Here is a 20,659-nt window from a genome sequence, read left to right on the forward strand (position 1 = left end):
AGTCCTCCCAAGAGTACCATCTTAGTAGTAGGGCTATTTAGCACTGAAGACTCAATCTGTCCTAACAACACTTAAAAGCAAACTTTAAAAGGATCAAATTAATCTCAAGTAACTTAACTATGTGCTAGAACAAAATCCAACACTCAACAATGTAAGTTCACAATGTCTGAATGCAATCTAAAATCACCAGGAATGTAAAGAAGCAGAAAAATATGACCTATAACCATAAGAAAACTAAATCAATAGAAACAGAGCCAGAAAACAAAAATGATAGAACTAAGGTCTGAGCAGACAAGGGCCAATAGCTGTTGTAAATATGTTCCATGTGCTCAAGAACATAGAATAAATCATGAACATGATGAGAAATGGAAGATAAAAGATAAAGAAGAAACATCTAAAAATGAACACATACTATCTAAAATGAAAGATACGCAGCCAGCCTTGGTTTGCAGCTTGGCCTCGCCTGAGCACCTCAATGCCAGCACAAGTAGCAGCCACCTGCAGATGGCTTGGTAGCTCATGCCCAGGCAGAACACAGGCAGCAGCTGGCCTTGGCCTACACCTCCTAGGAGGACCCAGAGCCAGTGCACCCAGTGGACAGCTTCAGACCACTTTGAAGCACCACCACCCAACCACCTCTACAAGTGACACACTTAAGCAGTGGACTCAGCAGGCACCAGAGCCCCACTGAAGTAAGTCCTGCTCTGTGGAGTTAGCCCCTGCACAGCCGATCCTCTGCAGTGATCAGTGCTTGGTGGTAGGTGGTCACAGCCAATCGTTGCAGCTGATCAAACTGGGGGTAAATCCCTCACCCCGACTAACATGCCGATTTCAATCAAGGCTCAACTACAAGAGAAGGAAGGTGTGCTCAGCCCACACCTCAAGTGCCCAGCTTGGGTGATCAGAGAGGCTGGGCTACTAGACCCTATATAACACCTACTACATTAGGACACTCTACCAAGCTTGGGAGACATAGCAGCTTTACCTAATACATAGAAACTAACACAGGGAGGCTGCCAAAATGAGGAGACAAAGAAACATGTCTGAAATGAAAGAACAGAACAAAACTCCAGAAAAAGAACTAAATCAAAAGGAGACAAGCAATCTACTAGATGCAGAGTTCAAAACATTGGTTATAAGGATGCTCAATTAATTTAGTGAGAAACATCAAGAATAAAAAAAGACCAGTCAGAAATGAAGGATACACTAACTAAAATAAAGAGTAATTTACAGGGAATCAACAGTAGATGAAGCCAAGAATCAAATCAGCAATTTGTAATATATAAAGAAGTAAAACACACCCAATCACAACAGCAAAAAAATTTTTTTAAAAAAAGTCCAAAGATAAACACAAAGAGGCCCACTCCAAGACATGTTGTTGGGAGCTGCCCATTGCCTTCACTAGCAGAGAGGTGTGGACAAGGAACCCGGAAGGCTGGTCAACCTTGAGGCTCTGGCAAGGGTCAGAGCTATGCACCCACTGTCTAGTTGAGACAAAGGGAGCTGAAGCAACTTCCACCTTTCAGTCTTATGTAAATCCTTGCCGATGGGCTATCGCGGAGCTGTTACTGGAAATTGCCTGCCTAAGGGCTATGGGTGGATCCCAGACCTGCATAAAAGGGATCGCAAGGTCAGAGCAAAGAGGAGTCCTCTCTTGGGCTTCCGCCTGGCCCCCAATACCCAAATTAATATTTTCTTGTTTAGTCTCTTTCATTTGTGTGAGGCCTCCTCCAGAGCCCGAACCCTGAACCTGAACCCTGAACCCCACGCGGGACGTGGGGGGTACACCCCCAAAGACACATCATAATTAAAATGTCAAAGGTTAAAGACAGAGAGAATCTTAAAGTAGCAAGAGAAAAGCAGTTAGTTACATACAAGGGAGCTACCATTAGACTGTCAACTTATTTCTCAACAGAAAATTTGCAGGCCAGAGGGATTGGCAAGAAATAGTCAAAGTGATGAAAAGCAAGGACCTACAACCAAGACTAGTACTCTACCCAGCAAAGCTACTTTTTAGCATCTAAGGACAGATAAAGAGCTTCCCAGTGAAGGAAAAGATAAAGGAGTTCGTTACCACCAAATCAGTATTATATGAAATATGAAATGTTAGTGTCTTCTTCTTTATGAAAAGGAAAAAAATAATATGAACAAGAAAATGGCAATAAATACATATCTATTAACAACTGAATCTAAAAAAACAAAGGAACAAGCAGAACATAAAGAGACTCACAGATATAGAGAACATTTTGATGGTTACCAGAGGGGAGGGGGGATTTGAAGGAATGGGTATAAAGGGTAAAGGGATTAAGTACAAATTGGTTGTTACAGAACAGTCATAGGTATATAAAGTACAGCATAGGGAATATAGTCAATAATCCTATATAATAAAAGGATAATATGCAAATTGACCGTAACGGCAGAACAACTGGAACAACCAATTGCTATGACATGCATTGACCGCCAGTGGGCAGATGCTCAACGCAGGAGCTACCCCCTGGTGATCAGTGCACTCTCACAGGGGGAGCTCTGCTCAGCCACAAGCTGGGCTGACGGCTGCGAGCGCAGCAGCGGTGGCAGGGAGCCTCTCCCACCTCCTCTGCAGCGCTAAGGATGTCCGACTGACGGCTTAGGCCCGCACCCCACAGGAGCGGCCCTAAGCCATCAGTCGGACACTCCCCGAGAGCTCCTGGGCTGCTTAGGCCCAACCTCCCGGGAAGCTGGCCTAAGCCAGCAGGTGGACATTCCCCAAGAGGTCCTGGACTATGAGAGGGAGCAGGCGGGGCTGAGGGACCCCCGAGTGCACAAATTTGTGTGTCCCGGGCCTCTAGTATTCTAATAACTGTGTATGGTGTTAGATGGTTATGAGATTAATTGGGATGATCACTTAGTAAGTTATATAATGTCTAATTACTGGGCTGTACACCTGAAACTATATTATAATGTATGTCACTTGTAATTCAAAAATAAAATAAAATTTTAAAAAAAGAAAGATACAATGAATGGGATTAATAGACTAGGTAGTGCAGTAGATAAGATCAATAACTGTGAAGGCCTAGTAATGGAATAATTTTTAAAAAAGAAGCAAAGGGGTGTAAAAAGAAAAAAAACTTGACTTACAGGATAGTATCAACTGTTCTAACATATGTATCACTGCAGTACCATGAAAAAAGGTGGGGAATATTTGAAAAAATAACCAATATGTAAGTACTCAAGCATGATGGCACTGTTAAGTAGAATAATCAAACCAAGTGGCAACTCAAAAACATCAATAAGCCTTGCACTGGTGATGTGACTGCAAAATAATGAAAAATTCTTTGTAAAATTTCAGTATTTCACAGCACAATCTTCCCTTGATTTACACACAGTAAACGTAAGTTTGCACATTAAACCCATGCAAAACAAAACAAACCTAATTAAAAAAAGTTGAGTTTTAGGCTTAGAAGATAAAAGGTTTTTTCAGTACTGTGAACATTTGGGAGAATATTCTGAGTCATGCAGATCAAGGGACAATTTTTCTTTTTTGCTCAAGATTGTCCTGAAACTGCCAAATAGCTAGCATACCTGGTCCATTACTAGTAAATGGCAAATCATTGGCAAAATTAAGTAAAACTGACCTTAATAGGACAAGAGTTTTATATATAATAATAAAAAGGTAAAAATACAAAATTCATAAGTATGCTCAAAGATTTTTACTAGGAATAGAGTTTACAAAAATCTATAATAAAAACATAATATGCTAATTAGACCGGATATCCATCTGGATGAAGCTGGGGCTGCAAGGGCCGAGGCAAACTGCTACGGCTGCGAGGGCCGAGCTCCTTGCACAAATTTCATGCATCAGGCCTCTAATCATAATTATAATAGAAGACTGACATATCCTTCTCCATGCCTGACAAAAAAATAAAAAGGTAGGGAAAGGGGTATTTGGGATGGAGATGGGATACTGGAAAAATATAACTGATAATTTAAAGATCACATTCTCTATCAACAATAAAATTAGCTTAAGAATAATAACTATTGGTTCTAATCAACCACTTGGTAATCTTAAGGGCAAAGAAAAAAATCAGTATTGCAATAAAAATACCTTAAAAAGATTTATAGAAAACTATGTATGTAAATATTTAAAATAGCATTGTTTTTGTAAAATATGATACAATGATTACTATATGCTAACCAACTTATAAAAATTGAAGTAAAAAACTTGAAATACCACCAAGAGATAAGATAACCATAGATAATAAATGAAAAATTTTAGCAAACTCATATAAATTGCAAAATATACATCAGATGTATTTATATATATGGTTTCTATAAAATCAATCCCAGATTAAAGGATTAATTAAAATTAATTTTACTTTTTAAAATTCTACAAGTAAACTACTTTGTAAAAAAAGATTATCTTGCAAGTGAGCCCCACTTCTGAGAGAACCACTATGGTTATTTTAGTACTAGTGGCCTGGTGCACGGATTCATGCACATTGAAAGGAAATCGGGAGCCCACACCCGTGTGCCTGGGGAGTTTCCAGGTCCCTGTGAGTCGCTGAGAAGTTGTGTGGGGAGTCTGTCCTCGTCCTCACAGCTTCCTGAAAAAAATATTTCCAAATGTCCTTTCTGCGGTCAGGGTCGCACCTTGCTGGCTGGGAGGTCCCCAGTGGATGCCTTGGGCCGTGCTGGACGCTTTTCACTGCTCGGAGCCGGGTAAGAGATGCTCCAAGGTGAACAATACAAAGTTGGGGACCTTGGGGGCGGGGGTGCTCTGTTGCCCACACCCCCACCCTTCAGATCCATCTCTCTTGACTCTAACCCCGATTGTCAGTCGCCACCTTGTGGCCACTGTTATATTGCTGCCTTCCTCTGAAGCTCTGGGGCAATCGGTAAGGGATGAGATTTGATCCTGATGCCCAAGGCTGAGGTCCAGGAGCCCAGTGGCGACATCAGGCTCATCCTAGTTACTCCAAGGGTCTGTGCTTCGACCGTTCTCCGGAGATTGTAACTGCAGGCTTATGGGGTACGAGGGATGTAGCAGTGCACTAAGCAGCAGGCGGCCGAGGAGGAGCCTGAGCCGGGGCCGGGCACCGCTCCAACTCATCCCGGTTCTGCTGTGCCTGCTGCCGCCAGAGCTCACCAGCCATGAGCCCGGCTTCTGGCTGAACGGCACTCCTGCTATGGGAGCGCACTGACCACCAGGGGGCGGCTCCTGTGTAAGTGTCTGCCCTCTGGTAGTCAGTGCGCGTCACAGTGACTGGTTGACCAGTCATTCTGTCGTAACGGTGGCTTAGGCTTTTATATATATAGAAGACATATCCTTCCAAACCTTTTCCATGTGTATTTCACATGCTCAGTATAAAAATAACACATTTGTATTGAGAAAGAATGTTGTCTACCTTATATCACTGAGTTTAAAACAAAAGTTACAAAGTGTGTTTGATTCTATTTGTATAAAAACCATTGAAGCATCATGAAATTAGAATTTAGACAGGGAGACTAAGTAACATAAGCTTGATATCATTAGCATGATAATAACATGAAAACTGGCAATAAATGAATTTCTACAAGGTAAAGAATGTAACAAGATACCACTACACACCATTCAAATGACTAAAAATTTTTTTAAAAATGACAGTCCCTACCTAGTACTGATGATATTGAGCAATGGGAACTCCTCACATAAGCTGGTATGAGACTGTAACAAGGCACACCCACTTAAGGGGAAAAAACAAAGTTTGGCAGTTTCTTATCTAGTTAAAACAAACACCATGTGATCCCCAAATCTCATCATTAGATATTTACCCAAATCAAATGAAAACTTATGTTCACACAAAAATCTGAATGCAAATGTTCATAGCAGCTTTATTTATAACTGCCAAAAACTAGACACACACAAGCAATCCTCAACTGGAGAATGAACAAAACGTGGTATATCCATATAATGAAACATCACTCAGCAATAAAAAGAACTACTGATACAAGCAATAACATGGATAAAACTCAAAATGCATTATGCAAAGTAAAAGAAGCCAAATTCAAAAGGCTACATACTATATGATTCCATTTATCTGACATTCTGGAAAAGGTACAACTAGAGGGACAGATCAGTGGATGCCAGGGGCTAAAGGTGGGACAGAGGTGGACTTCAAAGAAAGGAACAGGGAACTTTTTATCTTGAATGTGGTGGTCACTATATGAATGTTTTGTGTGTTTTTTAAATCAAAGCTTGAAGAACTATGCTAGAAAGGACAAATTTCAATGTATGTAAATTATACTACAAGAAAACAACAAAATCCAAACACTGGAATCTCATCACAGACATTTCAAACCCTAATCTGATATTTTACTTACTGGTTATACAATGCCTTCCCCTAAGGAGTACCATAAGATTTTGGGCAACACTGGCACTCAATCTCCTCCAATATTACTTTCTAGTACTACAGCATTCACCAAATTCTCTAGGAAGGTTAAATGTTTTGCACCTACCATATAAATACTTACGCTCGCCCTCATGCCTTGTTTAGTTAGGTGTATTGTCTACCTTGCCTATAATACCTCCTTTCCTCTTCTCCCGATTCTTTCAGCCCTTCTATATGTTGGCCATTAAAGGGGAAAGAAAAGGGGGGGAGGGGAGTTAAATTCATATATTTCTGTAACAGTAGTAATACACCAGAAGGATAATATCTATAGATGTAATTTTTTAAAAAGCAATTTTTACACAATAACTAAAGACAAGTAGGAAAAATACTTGTATTTCTAAACACAGTTCATACAACACAGGAAGATAATTCACAAAAGAATACTGGTAAAATGTAAGGAAATAGCCAGTCAAATCAAATTTAATATAACACTATTTTCTATCTCATAAGCTACAGGAAAAATACAAATTGTTCAAAAGACTGATATTTGACTACATTGTAGATATACATACTACTTTGGAAAAGAATTTCATAATTTATATCAAAAGCCACAAAATATTCATTCCCTTGGAACTCTGTCAGTTCCAGAAGTCATCCTGCTGAAATAACCCCCCAAAAATAAATAAAAATAATTAAGATATAAAGATGCTCACTAATATCTTCAAATTGTCTAAAGTGTTAGAGAATATAAGAGAAACTTCAAATGTTCTAATTCTGCCATTTTCACATTTTGCTCTAATTTTCCCTGAAATCCTTCTCCCTTTTTACCCTTTTTCTACAAGCCTTGGCTCTTTGTTAACCATCAACAAGTGCAACAAGATAACTGGAGATGTATTCTCAACTCTATTTAAGTAATAATTTGACCAAGAGTACTAGTAAGTCAATTAATTTTTATGAATTTCAAATTTCTCATTTACAAAGAAACATAAATTAAGGCAACCTCTCTCTTCAGAGAATTTCTCTTTCATAGAGCATATACAACATATGTTCGGGTATTTAAATAAATTCCAAACTTCTGGGGGAGGGAAAAAAACAGTAACAACTGGGGAAAAACAACATGCTTTTATTAGAAAACTTCCAACATGGAAAACCGAGGACCTGAAATGACAATATATTGCAAATGTTGTGTAACTCTACCCATGACCATGAATCTCCGCTAGAGATCACACCCTGACAAAAATGAGTCTCAGATTTACTTCTTTTAAACCTGGAATTCATAAAAATAGTGATTTAATGCAAGGTACTTTCAGTAAGTTACAAGCCAATCAATTATGAGATCAGAATAGAACTGAGACAATGAAGCATGATACTTTCTGCTCGGCTTGTCACACCACTGTTGCAGCACTAAACCATGGTACTGGAGATTTTCATGTCCTCTATCATTATTCACTACAAGTTTATGAGATGGTATCTTTCCCATCCTTTATATATAAAAGTCAGAAACTACTTAATTGCAAGTGATAATGTATACACATCTAAGAAAAACTCCCCATTTTTCAAACATCACTGAACAAAACTTATATAAAAGAGCTGGGAAGAATCTCTTTGTTTTCTGTAAATTTATTTTAGCATTTTAGACTTCCAGAAGAGTTCCAAAGATATTACAGAGTGCCGTATACTTCCCTAATTTCTTCTATTGTTTACATCTTACATTACTATGGTACATTTATCATGATCAAGGAACAAATAGAATATTATTATTAACTAAACTCCACACTTTATTCAGATTCCACTAGTTTTCCCCCGTGTCCTTTTTCAGTTTCAGGATCTACCCAGGATCCCACAGTACATGTAGTCTTCATGTCTCTTTAGCTTCCTCTAGTCTGTGAGTTTCTCAGACTTTTCTTGTTTTTGATGACCTTAACAGTTTTGAAGAGTACTTGGTCAGGTACTTTGTGATATGTCTCTCAATTTGGAATTGTCAGGTGTTTTTCTCATGACCACATTATAATTATGGCTTAATGGCAGGAAGATCAAGGTGAAATGTCATTCTTATCACATCATATCAAGGCTACAATCTATCAATATGACTTATTGACGATATTCTAGATCTGGCCAAGGTACAGTTTGCCAGGATGTGAAAAAACTGTAAGGTTACCTGCTCACACAGAAGGTATCCTGGAAGGAAGTCACTAAGTACAGCCCACATTCAAGGGATGGGGGTAGGGGGAGTATTAAGCTCCCCCCTGAGTATCTACATAAATTTGGATTCTTCTGTATGGGAAATTTATCCCTTTCCTCCCCATTTATTTGTCCAATCATTTATCAGTATAAACTTATGGATATTTATTTCAAACACAATGTAACTTAATGTGTTGCTCAAATTGTCCCAGATTTGGCCATTGAGAGCTCTTTCAGGTTGATTCTTGGGTTCCTTTGACATGCTCCCATCTTTCTGTTTCTTGAGACTTCTGGAACTTTTTAAAAACATGTGTAACTTTCATATATTCTCAATATTACCACATATTAAATGATTTCTTTCATTTTATAGTTATATACTAAGTTTTTAAGAATTGAACTCTCTCAGTGAGTTCTGAAGAGAAGCATCTGACTGTGACTAAGATTTCTGTCCTGGAATAATTTCTCATTTAGTAAACTAGGGTACTTATAAAAGTTAAGAAACTTCATGTGTTAGCTTTCTTAGACGTTTTGCCATATCCCTGCAAGTTGGATTTCATATGAATCTTCTGGTACTCACTGTACTTTTCTTTCAGATGTTGGGGAGGTGAGGGTGAGGACACTGCAGGTATACTGATCACCTTTATCTCTGTTAAAGGCAAGGACTGCTACCAAAACGTTCTGGCACACCACAGCACAGAAATTCTCATTTTAATCTAGTTTGTTTCAGATTCAGTGCTCCCATTAAGAAGCATGCTATTTTGTTTGGACATGATCAATTTTCATTATCTTTTCCTATATGGCAAACTTCAAGATTGGCTCAACATAGCTAATTAGAATATGATCAAGCCAAATTTCTTCTCCAAGGTAACTAATTACTCCCCAATATAAGAAAATACTGAAAAAAGCATCTATAAAATGTTAGTTTCTTGTGAAAGGTGTAGGGTAGCTTTAAGTATAGTTATTCCCCCTATAGATCAACTATAATGCTCTTTTATCATTGTTGACCTCTAGAGGGAGCTCAAAGTTCTTGTTACTTTTCCCAAAGATCAGGACTCCTCCTACAAAGCTGGTATATTTAAAATTTAACAACATTTTATTATGGCACTCTGAAGAGTAAGTTAAATGTGTGCCATCCCTTTAGGAATCTATTGCTCCTCAGCAGTGAAGAAGGCCCCAACCATTTCTTCTCTCCCTTCCAGACGCCTGTGACTCTTCAAACATTCATTCTCTTTCCCACTTGGTATTGATTAGGCATATTACTGTAGCCTGAAAAGAGGATAGCTGTAGGCAGTGGAGGCAAATGCTCCCTCTTGCTGACTCTTGGTACTTTCAGGGTAGCAGGCCAATGAATCGCTACCTTCCCCATATCAGGGCGCACATGGGGAAGGTAGAGATTTGTATGGCTCACTAGTATAATGCTAAGATGAGACTGGCTCGGAACTCTAGTCAGTTAAACTCCCATTCAGGCACCCATCCCCAAGGACAGAGGGATCATTACTGTAACACACCTGTAGCACATTCTTGGGGCCACATCTGTAGGGAAGTTGTACAGGAAATGACGATAAATCAGACTGCCAAATCTCCACTTCACCTATCTATATATGACTCTGAGGAAGTAACTCAGTCCCTTAAAGATGAATTTCCTCATCTTTAAATACCTCATGGAGTTGCTAAACATGAATAAATACAAAGATTTGAGCCTTATATGAGGCACATGGTAGATGCATTGATAAGCAGAAGACACTGGCTGGAGTTTGGGCCTTGTTGCAAAGTAGAAACAAGCATTTAACCTCACTTGTTTCTAGGCTATTCAAGTCAATCTAGGCTAGATAACAAGTTCTCCACATGCTCCAGCTTAGATCACTGTAACCTAAGGCTAAAGCCCCAACTAGTAACAGAGTGTTACAGATGACTTTTCCCCCCCCCCCCTGCTTCTTTGCATAGACACCAAAAAAGCCTCAGGTTGAAGCCAGATTGGTCAGGATAGGATTCTGCACCCCTATGTCTATTAGTAAAATATCACCTCGATTATACCATAATTTCCCACAATGAAGTAAGTGCTAATGGCCCTTTATAACCTTTTCTAAACCTCTGACTCAGAATGGGAACATGTTACGTGATAAGCTCAACAAAGACCACTCACTGGCTATAGATGCTCATACAGAACCTACATTGTAATGTTGCCATGAGAGTCAGGGTCCATAGGGTAATTTCCAGAGATGTGTTCTGGAACCAGTCTCCCTTCTTTTTAACTTGTTCCCGGATAATCTGATACCATGTATGGATAAAATGGAATGGAACCATACCCTCCTGCAACAAAGAACAGAAAGATAAATAGTTGCTAATACATTTAGTCTAAAGGTTGTGATCTTAACAAACAACCCTTGGTGTATTAATGTTATATATAATGTTAAAAAGAGGAGCTTTAAGTGAATCATTCTAAAACTAAAGTTAACATCTTCGTTAGATGTTCACCAATTTTTAATTGGCTCATAATTAATTTCACAAAGCAAATCACCTCATTAAGTTGCCTTATATTGCAATTTCTCATGGAGATTATACAAAGAAATAGTACTGCATAAGCTCCTGCACATCTATGCATGCGTTATTAAGCAATTTTTATAACAAGAATGGCTACCTGGTTATTAACAATATCTACCTAAAATCATTACAAACTAGGATTGTTTGGGCCATGCTCAAGAACCAGAAAGCACTTCACTGTCTGTCTTGATAGATTCACACCCAATTTAAGTTTGTTTTCTGAAAGGATTCCTCCAGCTCACCTATTAACTGGGTAAAAAGGGGCAGAATATTAAGAGAAACAGGCTAGAGATCTCTAAGGTATGTTACAGAAAATTTCATTGACTTGATCCCAATAGCAAAATGGAGTCCATTAGGGAGTTTTAAATATGAGCAATCCAATTAAATATGCTCTTAGATTACTCATCGTCAAGTAAAGAGGACTGGGAACTGGAAGATGGGTAAGTGGAAGGAAGTATGGAGACCAATGAGTACTCTGGAAATCCTGGTACACAATGATAATGATCTAATCCAATATAGTACAGTAACAATATTATCATAATTAGCCAACATTTAAAATGCATTTACAGTATGGTAGGTATGCAATCCTCAAAAGAAACCTATAAAGTTGGTTGTATTAATATATCCATTTAACAGAGGAAGAAACTAAAGCATAAAGGCAAGAGGGAACAAAGTGTACAGATTGGAAAATACATCTATAAAGTATGTAAAGTAAGACGATAATTGATATGGTGTGGCGCTCTAAAGATGAAAGTAATAATAACATCCAGGTCCTCATGCTGGTACTTGATACCATTAATAAATAAATATTTACCTTACATTAAGTATTATTTAACATCATCTAAATGGCAGGTATAATTTCAGGTTGCAAAAAAACAATATCCAGCCCTAGCCGGTTTGGCTCAGTGGCTAGAGCGTTGGTCTGTAGACTCAAGGGTCCTGGGTTTGATTCCGGCCAAGGGCACATGCCTGGATTATGGACTGGATCCCCAGTAGGGGGTGTGCAGGAGGCAGCCAATCAATGATTTTCTCTCATCATTTATGTTTCTATCCCTCCCTTTCCCTTCCTTTTTTTTTTTTTTTAATATATTTTATTGATTTTTCACAGAGAGGAAGAGAGAGAGATAGAGAGTTAGAAACATCGATGAGAGAGAAACATCGATCAGCTGCCTCCTGCACACCCCCTACTGGGGATGTGCCCGCAACCAAGGTACATGCCCTTGACCGGAATCGAACCTGGGACCTTTCAGTCCGCAGGCCGACGCTCTATCCACTGAGCCAAACCGGTTTTGGCTCCCTTCCTTTTTGATATCAATAAAAATATATATTTTAAAAAATCCATTGGCTAAATACAAAAGATTATATATCATGACTGCTTTCACCAAAACTCTTAACCATAGAAATACATGATATAGTTATTACAAAAAAAGAAATTTAAAGAAAATTCCTTTTGTTCATCTTTTCCATTTTTTATCCTTTTTCTCTTGGTTCTTGTAGGCTAGTTTGCTCAAGATGATAATTTCCTTATCTTGTGTTCAATTGTATTTACACTGCAATTCATGTTTCCATTTTAAATTATTGTAATCATGTTTTTTCAAATGATTTGAAATTATTTTCATGATTCCCTTTTCAAAGATGCAATTTCTTTCATGAATCTCATTGAAAAAGAGAATTAAACATTTAAGGTTTTGTTTTCTCCACTTACTTGAACAGTTTATTTCTCTAATTCTAAAAAACTGGTCTAATTTTTTATAAATCTTGAACATTTTTGTTGTTTTGTTCATTCTTAAGAGAGTCATTCCTTCAACAAATCCATTTACTACATCCCTGACACTCTAGCTCATGCTAGTATTTCTAGGTTTTAGGGATATAAGACTAAATAAGATAGAAAAAAAAAAGTCCCTGCCCTCATGGACCTTATATTCTAGTGATGGGGCATATTACAACAATGAATCATAAATATAAAATGTGTTAGGTAGTGCTAAGCACTATCCTATATAATAAAAGTGTAATACTAGTATGCAAATTGACCAAATGGTGGAAAGACTGGGGGGGGGGGGGGAGCAGGGCCGTGAGCAGGCAGCGCTAGGGGCGTGCCAGCAGGCAGAGGGAGGGGCTGGGAATGGGGGGTGGGGAGGGGGTTGGGGCCCAGCCACTCGCCAACCACCGTCCCCTGATCGCCAGCCACCATCCCCTGATGGGCCCGCCCAGTTGCCTCCTGCAGAAGGCGGCCAGATTTCGGCTTAAGCAATCAGTTGGACATCATCCCCTGAGGGCTCCCGGACTGCTAGAGGGTGCAGGCTGAGGGACCACCGCCCCACACCAATATGAACGAATTTTCATGCACCTGACCTCTAGTAAAAATAGAAAGACCAGTAAGAAAACAGGAAGTAATGCTGGTGGTGGGGGGTGGTACTTCAGGTATGGTGGTCAGAGACAGCCTCTCTTAAGTGACTTGGGCAAGAACCAAAATGAGCAAGGAATAAGTCATCCAAACTTATAAAGGAAAAGTATCCCTAGGAGAAGACCTAAGTTGAATGTGTCTGCACTTGGTAAGACTAATGCAGAACAAGGTGGTAGAGGAGATAGAACATTCAGCAGAGGCCAGACCATATACAGCCTTGTAGGCCATCGTAGAAGAACTGTGGATTTGTTATATGAATGTAAGGAGTCACTGGAGAGTTTCTAATTTATGTGTTAAAGTGATTATCCGTTGTATGAATACAGTGCAAAAATGGGAGAATTGTTTCTAATTTATTGCAGTAGCCTAAGCAAAAGATAATGATGGTCTGAATTCAGGAGGCAGCCATAGAGGAATGGGTGAATACAAAATACATTCTGAAGATAGCACTGCTAGAACTAACTTGCTGATGATCAGAAGATGATTCCAAGGTTTTTAGAACCAAGCCCTATCTATGGAGGAAAGATGGTGCCATTTACAGGAGAGAGATACACCAGAGAAGAGGAGGGTTGGGGTAAGAGAGCCAAAAGTTCCATTTCCACATCTTTGGTATTGATTTCAAGCAGACATACAAGTACAAAGGTCATATAGGCAACAAGATAGATTTCATAGCAGTTTAGAGAAGGAAGAAGGGATAGAATTAGAGTATCATCAGCTAATAGAAGGCATTTAAAGACTAAATGTGATTTCCTAGTGTGTGATTACAGATAAAAAAAAAAAAAAGAAGAAGAGGTGCTTGAGGCTGTCCCACATTTAACACTAACGAGGAGGAACCAGCTAAAAAAGGAGATTGTGCAAGAACTACTGGTGAGGTAGGAAGAACTTTTCTGGAAGCCAGGCAAAGACAAGTGTTTCTAAAAGAAGGAGTGAGGAACTGTGTCAAAAAGTGCATTAAAAAAAAAAGTGTATAAAGATCAAGTAAAGTGAGGGCTGAGAATTAAACTTGGATCTGGCAACAACAAAGTGGTTTCAGTATCCTTAAAATAAAACGTGTTTTCTGTGGCTTTATTTTATAGTTGTGAGAAGCAGCAGCTTTGGAGTTGCGTTGCCTAGGTTGAAATCAAATGTTCTGACAGTTTGCAGTTAGGCTTATAAAGAGCATCCTCTTTATATGTGCCATCCATAAAGATTTTCCTTTATTTATGCCTTTGGTTATGCTGGAAAACAGACGGTTAAACAAAATAGAACTGTGAAGCTGACTCATCATGCTTCTGAGTTGTTGACTTGTTAGTGGGCTAAGTGTACTGAGTAGTATTTTTTTCAAGAAAAGTACTTGAGTGATGAGTACTTTGAGTCATTACAAGCCTGAAAAGTGCCCATTTTGTTGCCCTGCCTACGTGAAGGATAATTTCAATCAATTTAAGAGTCTTAGGTTAAAACAGTTTTCCCCTCAGTTTTCTAGGTGCTACTCTACTGTCTTTTTATCACAACACCATCCAACAAAACATTGTGATAATAGAAACGTTTTATTCTGCATTGCCCAAACATGACAGCCTCTAGCCACGTGTAGCTTTTTACTGAGTACTTAAACTTTGCACAGTGAAACTGAGGAAATGAATGAATGAATTTAATTTAGTAACTACACATGACTAGTGGCTACCATTAGCTGGACAGTACCGAGGCAATGCTTACCTGATATACCTTCCTATCTAAGTAACCTGTTTCTTATCTGGATATTTACACTATTTCTATATCCTAAAATTTAAAATTCCACTAAGCCATTTGGTATTTATCTCATTTATTTTGCTTGGTATGCACATTAGTTACCTGCAGGTAAGAGAATATTAACAGGACCTACCACATGGAAGTTAAATGAGCTTCAACTTGCTAAATAACTGGCACACAATACGTGTTCAATATATGTTAACTATAATCCATGAGCCCTTTTGATCTGTTCTCTAGCTCTAGAAATTTTTTACTGTTTCTCTGACTTTATCTGTTTCTCTGACTTTATCTGTTTCCTCTGACCTCTTACTCTAAACTTTTATTACATACTGGATCTACTCTCTGTTTCTCTTGTATTTTTGTCTTTAATTTTTATCTTATTTCCTCTGAATTGTGGGAATATTTCTAGAGCCCCCAAAGAGTCAGTAGTTAAGAATTACAAATTATACTTAAGAACTCCTTCCTGCCCTCTGATTTTTTCTTCAAATACTCATGAGTCTCATTGAGAATACTAATTAGTTGTTCTTTAAATTTCAATTTTCTAGTTTGTTGCAATAAGTCTGTTGCATAGGAAATCACTTGCTCACATTGATCATCTTTCAGATTACTAAGACTGAATGTGCCTATCTTTTAAGAATACTATGTTTAAAGAAGTCTATGTTTATGAAATACTAGAGGCCTGATGCATGAAAATTCGTGCAAGAGTAGGCCTTCCTTCCCCAGGCTCCCGGCACCGGCTTCCCTCCTCCCTCCTCTGGCTGCCAGCAGGCACCTGGACCCGGGCTGGCCTCACTCCGGCCTGGCTTCATCAGGAATACATCCATTCTAATTTGCATATTACCCTTTTATTATTATAGATTGCATTGTATTGGGTTCAATCAGAAAAAAAAAATTAAGAACCAAATTCAAATCTTTTTTCAGAAGGGGAGATGATTACATTTTTTACTTCCTGTATTAGCTCTCAATTGCTGCCTAACAAATAACCCCAAATTTAACAGTTGAAACAACAAACATGTATTATCTCAGTTTCTGTGGATCAGGAACTTGAGTATGGCTTAGCTGGGTGCATTTAGCTCAGGGTCTCTCACAAGGTTGTGTCAATGTATCAGCCAAGGTCTCTGTCATCTCAAAACTTGATGGTGAAAGAATCTGCTTGCAATTCAAGCTCACGCACACAGCTGTTGGCAGGCACCACGTCTCCACTGGCTGTTGGCCAAAAACACTAGCTCCTTGCCACATGAGAGCCACAGGCAAGCTCATAAAATGGAAGATGGTTTCCCTCAGAGCAAATGAGTGGGCAGCCCAAAACAGAAGCCAAAAGCATTTTTTGTAACCTAACCTCAAAAGTGACATCTCATCACTTTACCATACTTGCAGAAGCAAGTCACTAGGTCCAGCTACACTCAAAGGGGAGGGAATTACACTCAAAAACATGAATATTAAGAGGCAAAGTACTGGGGAACACCATAGAGGACATCTGCACACTTCCTTGGTCAGCTTACAGATTCAGCAATACGGAATCAGACAGCAGGATTGCAGGCCAAAGAAGGCAGCTTTGGAGAAGGGAGTTCCAACTTTGTGCTTCATTAGTCTCTCTCCTGCAACCATGAGTAGCCAGCCTTTCTTCACTGGTCATATTTCCCTTGGCAAGACCATTCTGAATCATTCAGTTTTTAATCCCTGCTTCAAAGTACAAAATATGGACCACCCTTCAATTCTAGCTCTAGTTGCTCAAGGTAGGTCCCTTTACTCACATCCCAGGAGGGCTTTTCAATCGCATAAATGAACACCAAGTCAGCCAGTAAGGACTTACCTCACTATGTTTCTCATTTGTACTGTTTCCTGCAAATTCTTTTTAGTTTAGTTATGGCACCCTTCCAGGTTTCCAAGGAGACTGAACTCTCCCCATTATGCTTGTTGGTTATTTCAGTGTGTCTATTTGTTTTAACACATGGGCTTAGATCATCACCCTCCACCATAAGTCAACATAGCTATTTTTTTTTTAAGGAAAGCACTTTATACATTTTTTTAAAGTCTCTATTTTAATAAATATGACAGAAAATCCTTGTTGGTTTTCCTAACCATATAGTTCAATTTTATTGTTAGATAAAACAAAGGTGCTTTAATCTACATCATTCATTCCCAGAATAAGTAAGTTAAGTAACTAAATTTTATAAATTTTTAAGAAAAATGCAATGTCTTCAAACTTCAGTTTGAAATGTGACTAATTACAAAACTTAGTAAGCATAGAAACACTTAATGTACATACAATCTTAAAAAGAATCAGACACACAGCTGCTTAGAAGGATGAACTAATCATTCATGATTGTAAAGCTGCCCCTACAACTATGTACCCAGCACAGCAGTGGGCACCTAGCACTGCAAAATGGACATAATACTTAATTGAAGACAAAACCTTTAGTCACAATACCAACAGTATTCTAACTCACAAACCAAAGTATACATTTTTTATTTAATAATGAAAAAAATGTTTCTATACTATATTACTCTCTACCCCATCCTCAATTCCATGAAGTAAATTTTTTCACCCTATTTCTTTAGGACACTAATAAAGAGCTCAGGGGAGAATCAACAAAAACTAAATTAGATGCTAACAAATTTTCTGATCTGACTAGAGGCCCGTTGCACGAAATTCATGCACGGGGGATGGGGGTGGGGGGAAGTCCCTCAGCCCAGCCTGCACCCTCTCCAATCTGGGACCCCTCAAGGGATATCTGACTGCTCGAGGGATGTCCCACTCTCCTGCCAGTCTGATCGATGCCTAATGCTCCCCTGCTGGCCCGGTCACCCCTAACTGCCCTCCCTTGAAGGCCTGGTCACCCCTAATTGCCCTCCCTTGAAGGCCTGGTCACCCCTAACTGCCCTCCCCTGCAGGCCTGGTCCCTCCCAACTGTCCTCCCCTGCTGGCCATCTTGTATCCACATGGGGAGGCCTTCTTTGACCACATGGGGGCGGCCATCTTGTGTGTTGGAGTGATGGTCAATTTGCATATTACCTCTTTATTATATAGGATACTCTAGTAGAGAATAAGTATATAGACTACTGGATAACTGGAATTCAGTCATTTTGTACTTGTGGATGAATATGAAAGAAACAGAAATAAGGGACTTAACACAAATGTGTTAAGCAGACACAAGACCAACACACACTGCTACACGGGATCTAACCTACACAAGCAGCCATCCTGTACAGATACAGTGTGCTTGGGTAATCCTGTATTTTATCAGATTTCTAGGTGATATGTTCTTAGTCAAAGAAAAGGGATTTTCAAACATTGTAGCTCTTCACTTAAGGAATAAAATTACTTGGTATCTCAGCAAAGTTGCAGGATACAAAATCAACACACAAAAATCAGTTGCATGTCTACACATTAGCAATGAATAATCCAAAAACCAAATTAGTAAACAATTTCTTTTACAGTAGCATCAAAATGAATAAAATATTTAGGAATAAACTTAATGAGATGAAAGTCTTATACACTGAAAACTACAAAACACTGCTAAAAGAAATTATAAAATCCATTCTAAAATTCATATGGAATCTCAAAGGATCAAAACAGATGTCCACATGCTAAAGAATGAAGTTGGAGCCTCACCTTATACCATCTATAAGCATTAACTCTAAATGGATTAAAGATCTAAAACTATAAAAATTTTAGAAGAAAACACAAGGAAAAAGCTTTGTGACAATGAAGTTGGATTTGGCAACCACTTCTTGAATATTGAAAAAACCAGCAGCAACAACAACAAAATAGATAAATTGAAATTCAACAAAATTCAAAACCTTTGAGCATCAAAGAATACAACCAACAGAGTGAAAAGGCAACCCATGAAATGAGACAAAATATGGGCAAATCATGTATCTGATACTGGGTTAATATTCAGAATATATAAAGAATTCCTACAACTAAACAACAACAATTTAAAAATAGGCAAAGAACTTGAAAACCCACCCCACACATGAAAAGAAGCAAAACATAACTAATCATCTGGGAAATGTAAACCAAAACCACAATGAGAAACCATTTCACATCTATTAGGCTCTCTAGTGTCAAACACAAAAACAAAAGCACTAATGTTGGTAAGAATGTGGAGAAACTGGAACCTTAGTGCATTGGTGGTGGGAAAGGTAATGGTGCAGCCACTGTGGAAAACAATATGGTAGATCCTTGAAAAGTCAAACATACAATTAATTACCTTATTATCCAATAAATTGTTACTTCTCAGTATATACCCAAATGAATTCAAAGTAGGGACTCAAACAGATATTCAAACACTAATGTTCATAGCAATATTACTCACAATGGCCAAAAGTTGGAAGCAACTCAGATGAATGGATATATAAAATGGTACATACATACAAACAATGGATTATTCAGCTTTAACAAGAAAATTCCAACACATACTACAACATAGGTGAGCTTTGAGGACTGTTATAAACTGAATGTTTGTATTGCTCCCTAACCCCTAATTCATATGTTGAAATTCTAACCTTCAGTGTGCTATTAGGAAGTGGGTGCCCTTAAAGAACAGACCCTAAAAGAGACCCCAAAGAGCTCTCTCGTCCATTCTTCCATGTAAGAAAACAGTGAGAAGAGCCCTCTGTGAATAAAGAAGCAGGGCCTTCACCAGACACAGAATCTGCCAGTGCCTTGATCTTTGATTTTCCACAACTGTGAGAAATAAATTGTTGTTTAAGCTACCCAGTCTATGGTAGTTTGTTATGAAGCCTAAATGGACTAAGACAAGGACATTATGCCAAGTGAAATAAGCCAGTCACAAAAGGTCACATACTATATAATTCCACTTTTATGGGGTACCTAGAGTAGTCCGATTCACAGACAGAAAGACTAGGGAGTTGTCAGTGGATGAGAAAGGAGAGAATAGGAAGTTACCATTTAATGGCAATGCTGTTTCAGTTTGGGAAGATAAAAAAAGTTCCAGAGATGGATGATGGTGTGTGTACTTAAAGCTACTGAAAAATACTTAAAACAATAAGTCTTATGTTATGTATACAGAGGTGAGCAAAAGTAGGTTCACAGTTACAAGTATGTAAAACACACTTTATTATTGTATTATTAGTCATTAATTATTGCATTATTTACCATACAAACAACTGTAAACTTACTTTTGCCCATTCCTGTATTTTCCTATCTAATAATAGACAAATATGCAAATTGACCATACCTCTGACACACCCACAAGGCACGCCCACCATCCAATCAGAGCAGGAATGCAAATTAACACAAACCAAGATGGCTACAGCCACAGAGAGCAAGGTTTCCTAGGTAACAGAGGAAGCCAAGCTTTCCCCCTGCCCTTGCCAGGCCTAAACCTCCACTCAAGCTACAAAGTTTCAATTATAGAAGGTAAACAAATTCAAACAAATGGCGGCAGAATGGAGCTTGAGAGAGCAGGCCAGGGTTGCCGCCAGCAACAGGGGA

General features: G+C 38.7%; 1 protein-coding gene across 2 annotated transcripts in view; it reads right to left on the reverse strand.

Moving 5' to 3' along the window:
- The window catches only part of PPP2R2A (protein phosphatase 2 regulatory subunit Balpha), a 105,742-nt gene that overhangs the window by 50,876 nt on the left and 34,207 nt on the right, over window positions 1-20,659 (reverse strand). Inside the window, exon 2 of one of the 2 annotated variants that reach the window (XM_079770421.1) lies at window positions 10,700-10,838. The exons of the other annotated variant lie outside the window; for it this stretch is intronic. Coding sequence (XP_079626547.1) covers window positions 10,700-10,832 — 133 coding nt within the window. The 5' untranslated portion in view covers window positions 10,833-10,838. The remainder of the gene's footprint in view (window positions 1-10,699; window positions 10,839-20,659) is intronic. 2 annotated transcript variants of the gene reach the window in all.

The sequence above is a fragment of the Cnephaeus nilssonii genome, assembly GCF_951640355.1.
Source record: "Cnephaeus nilssonii genome assembly, chromosome: 5".
NCBI lineage: Eukaryota > Metazoa > Chordata > Mammalia > Chiroptera > Vespertilionidae > Cnephaeus > Cnephaeus nilssonii.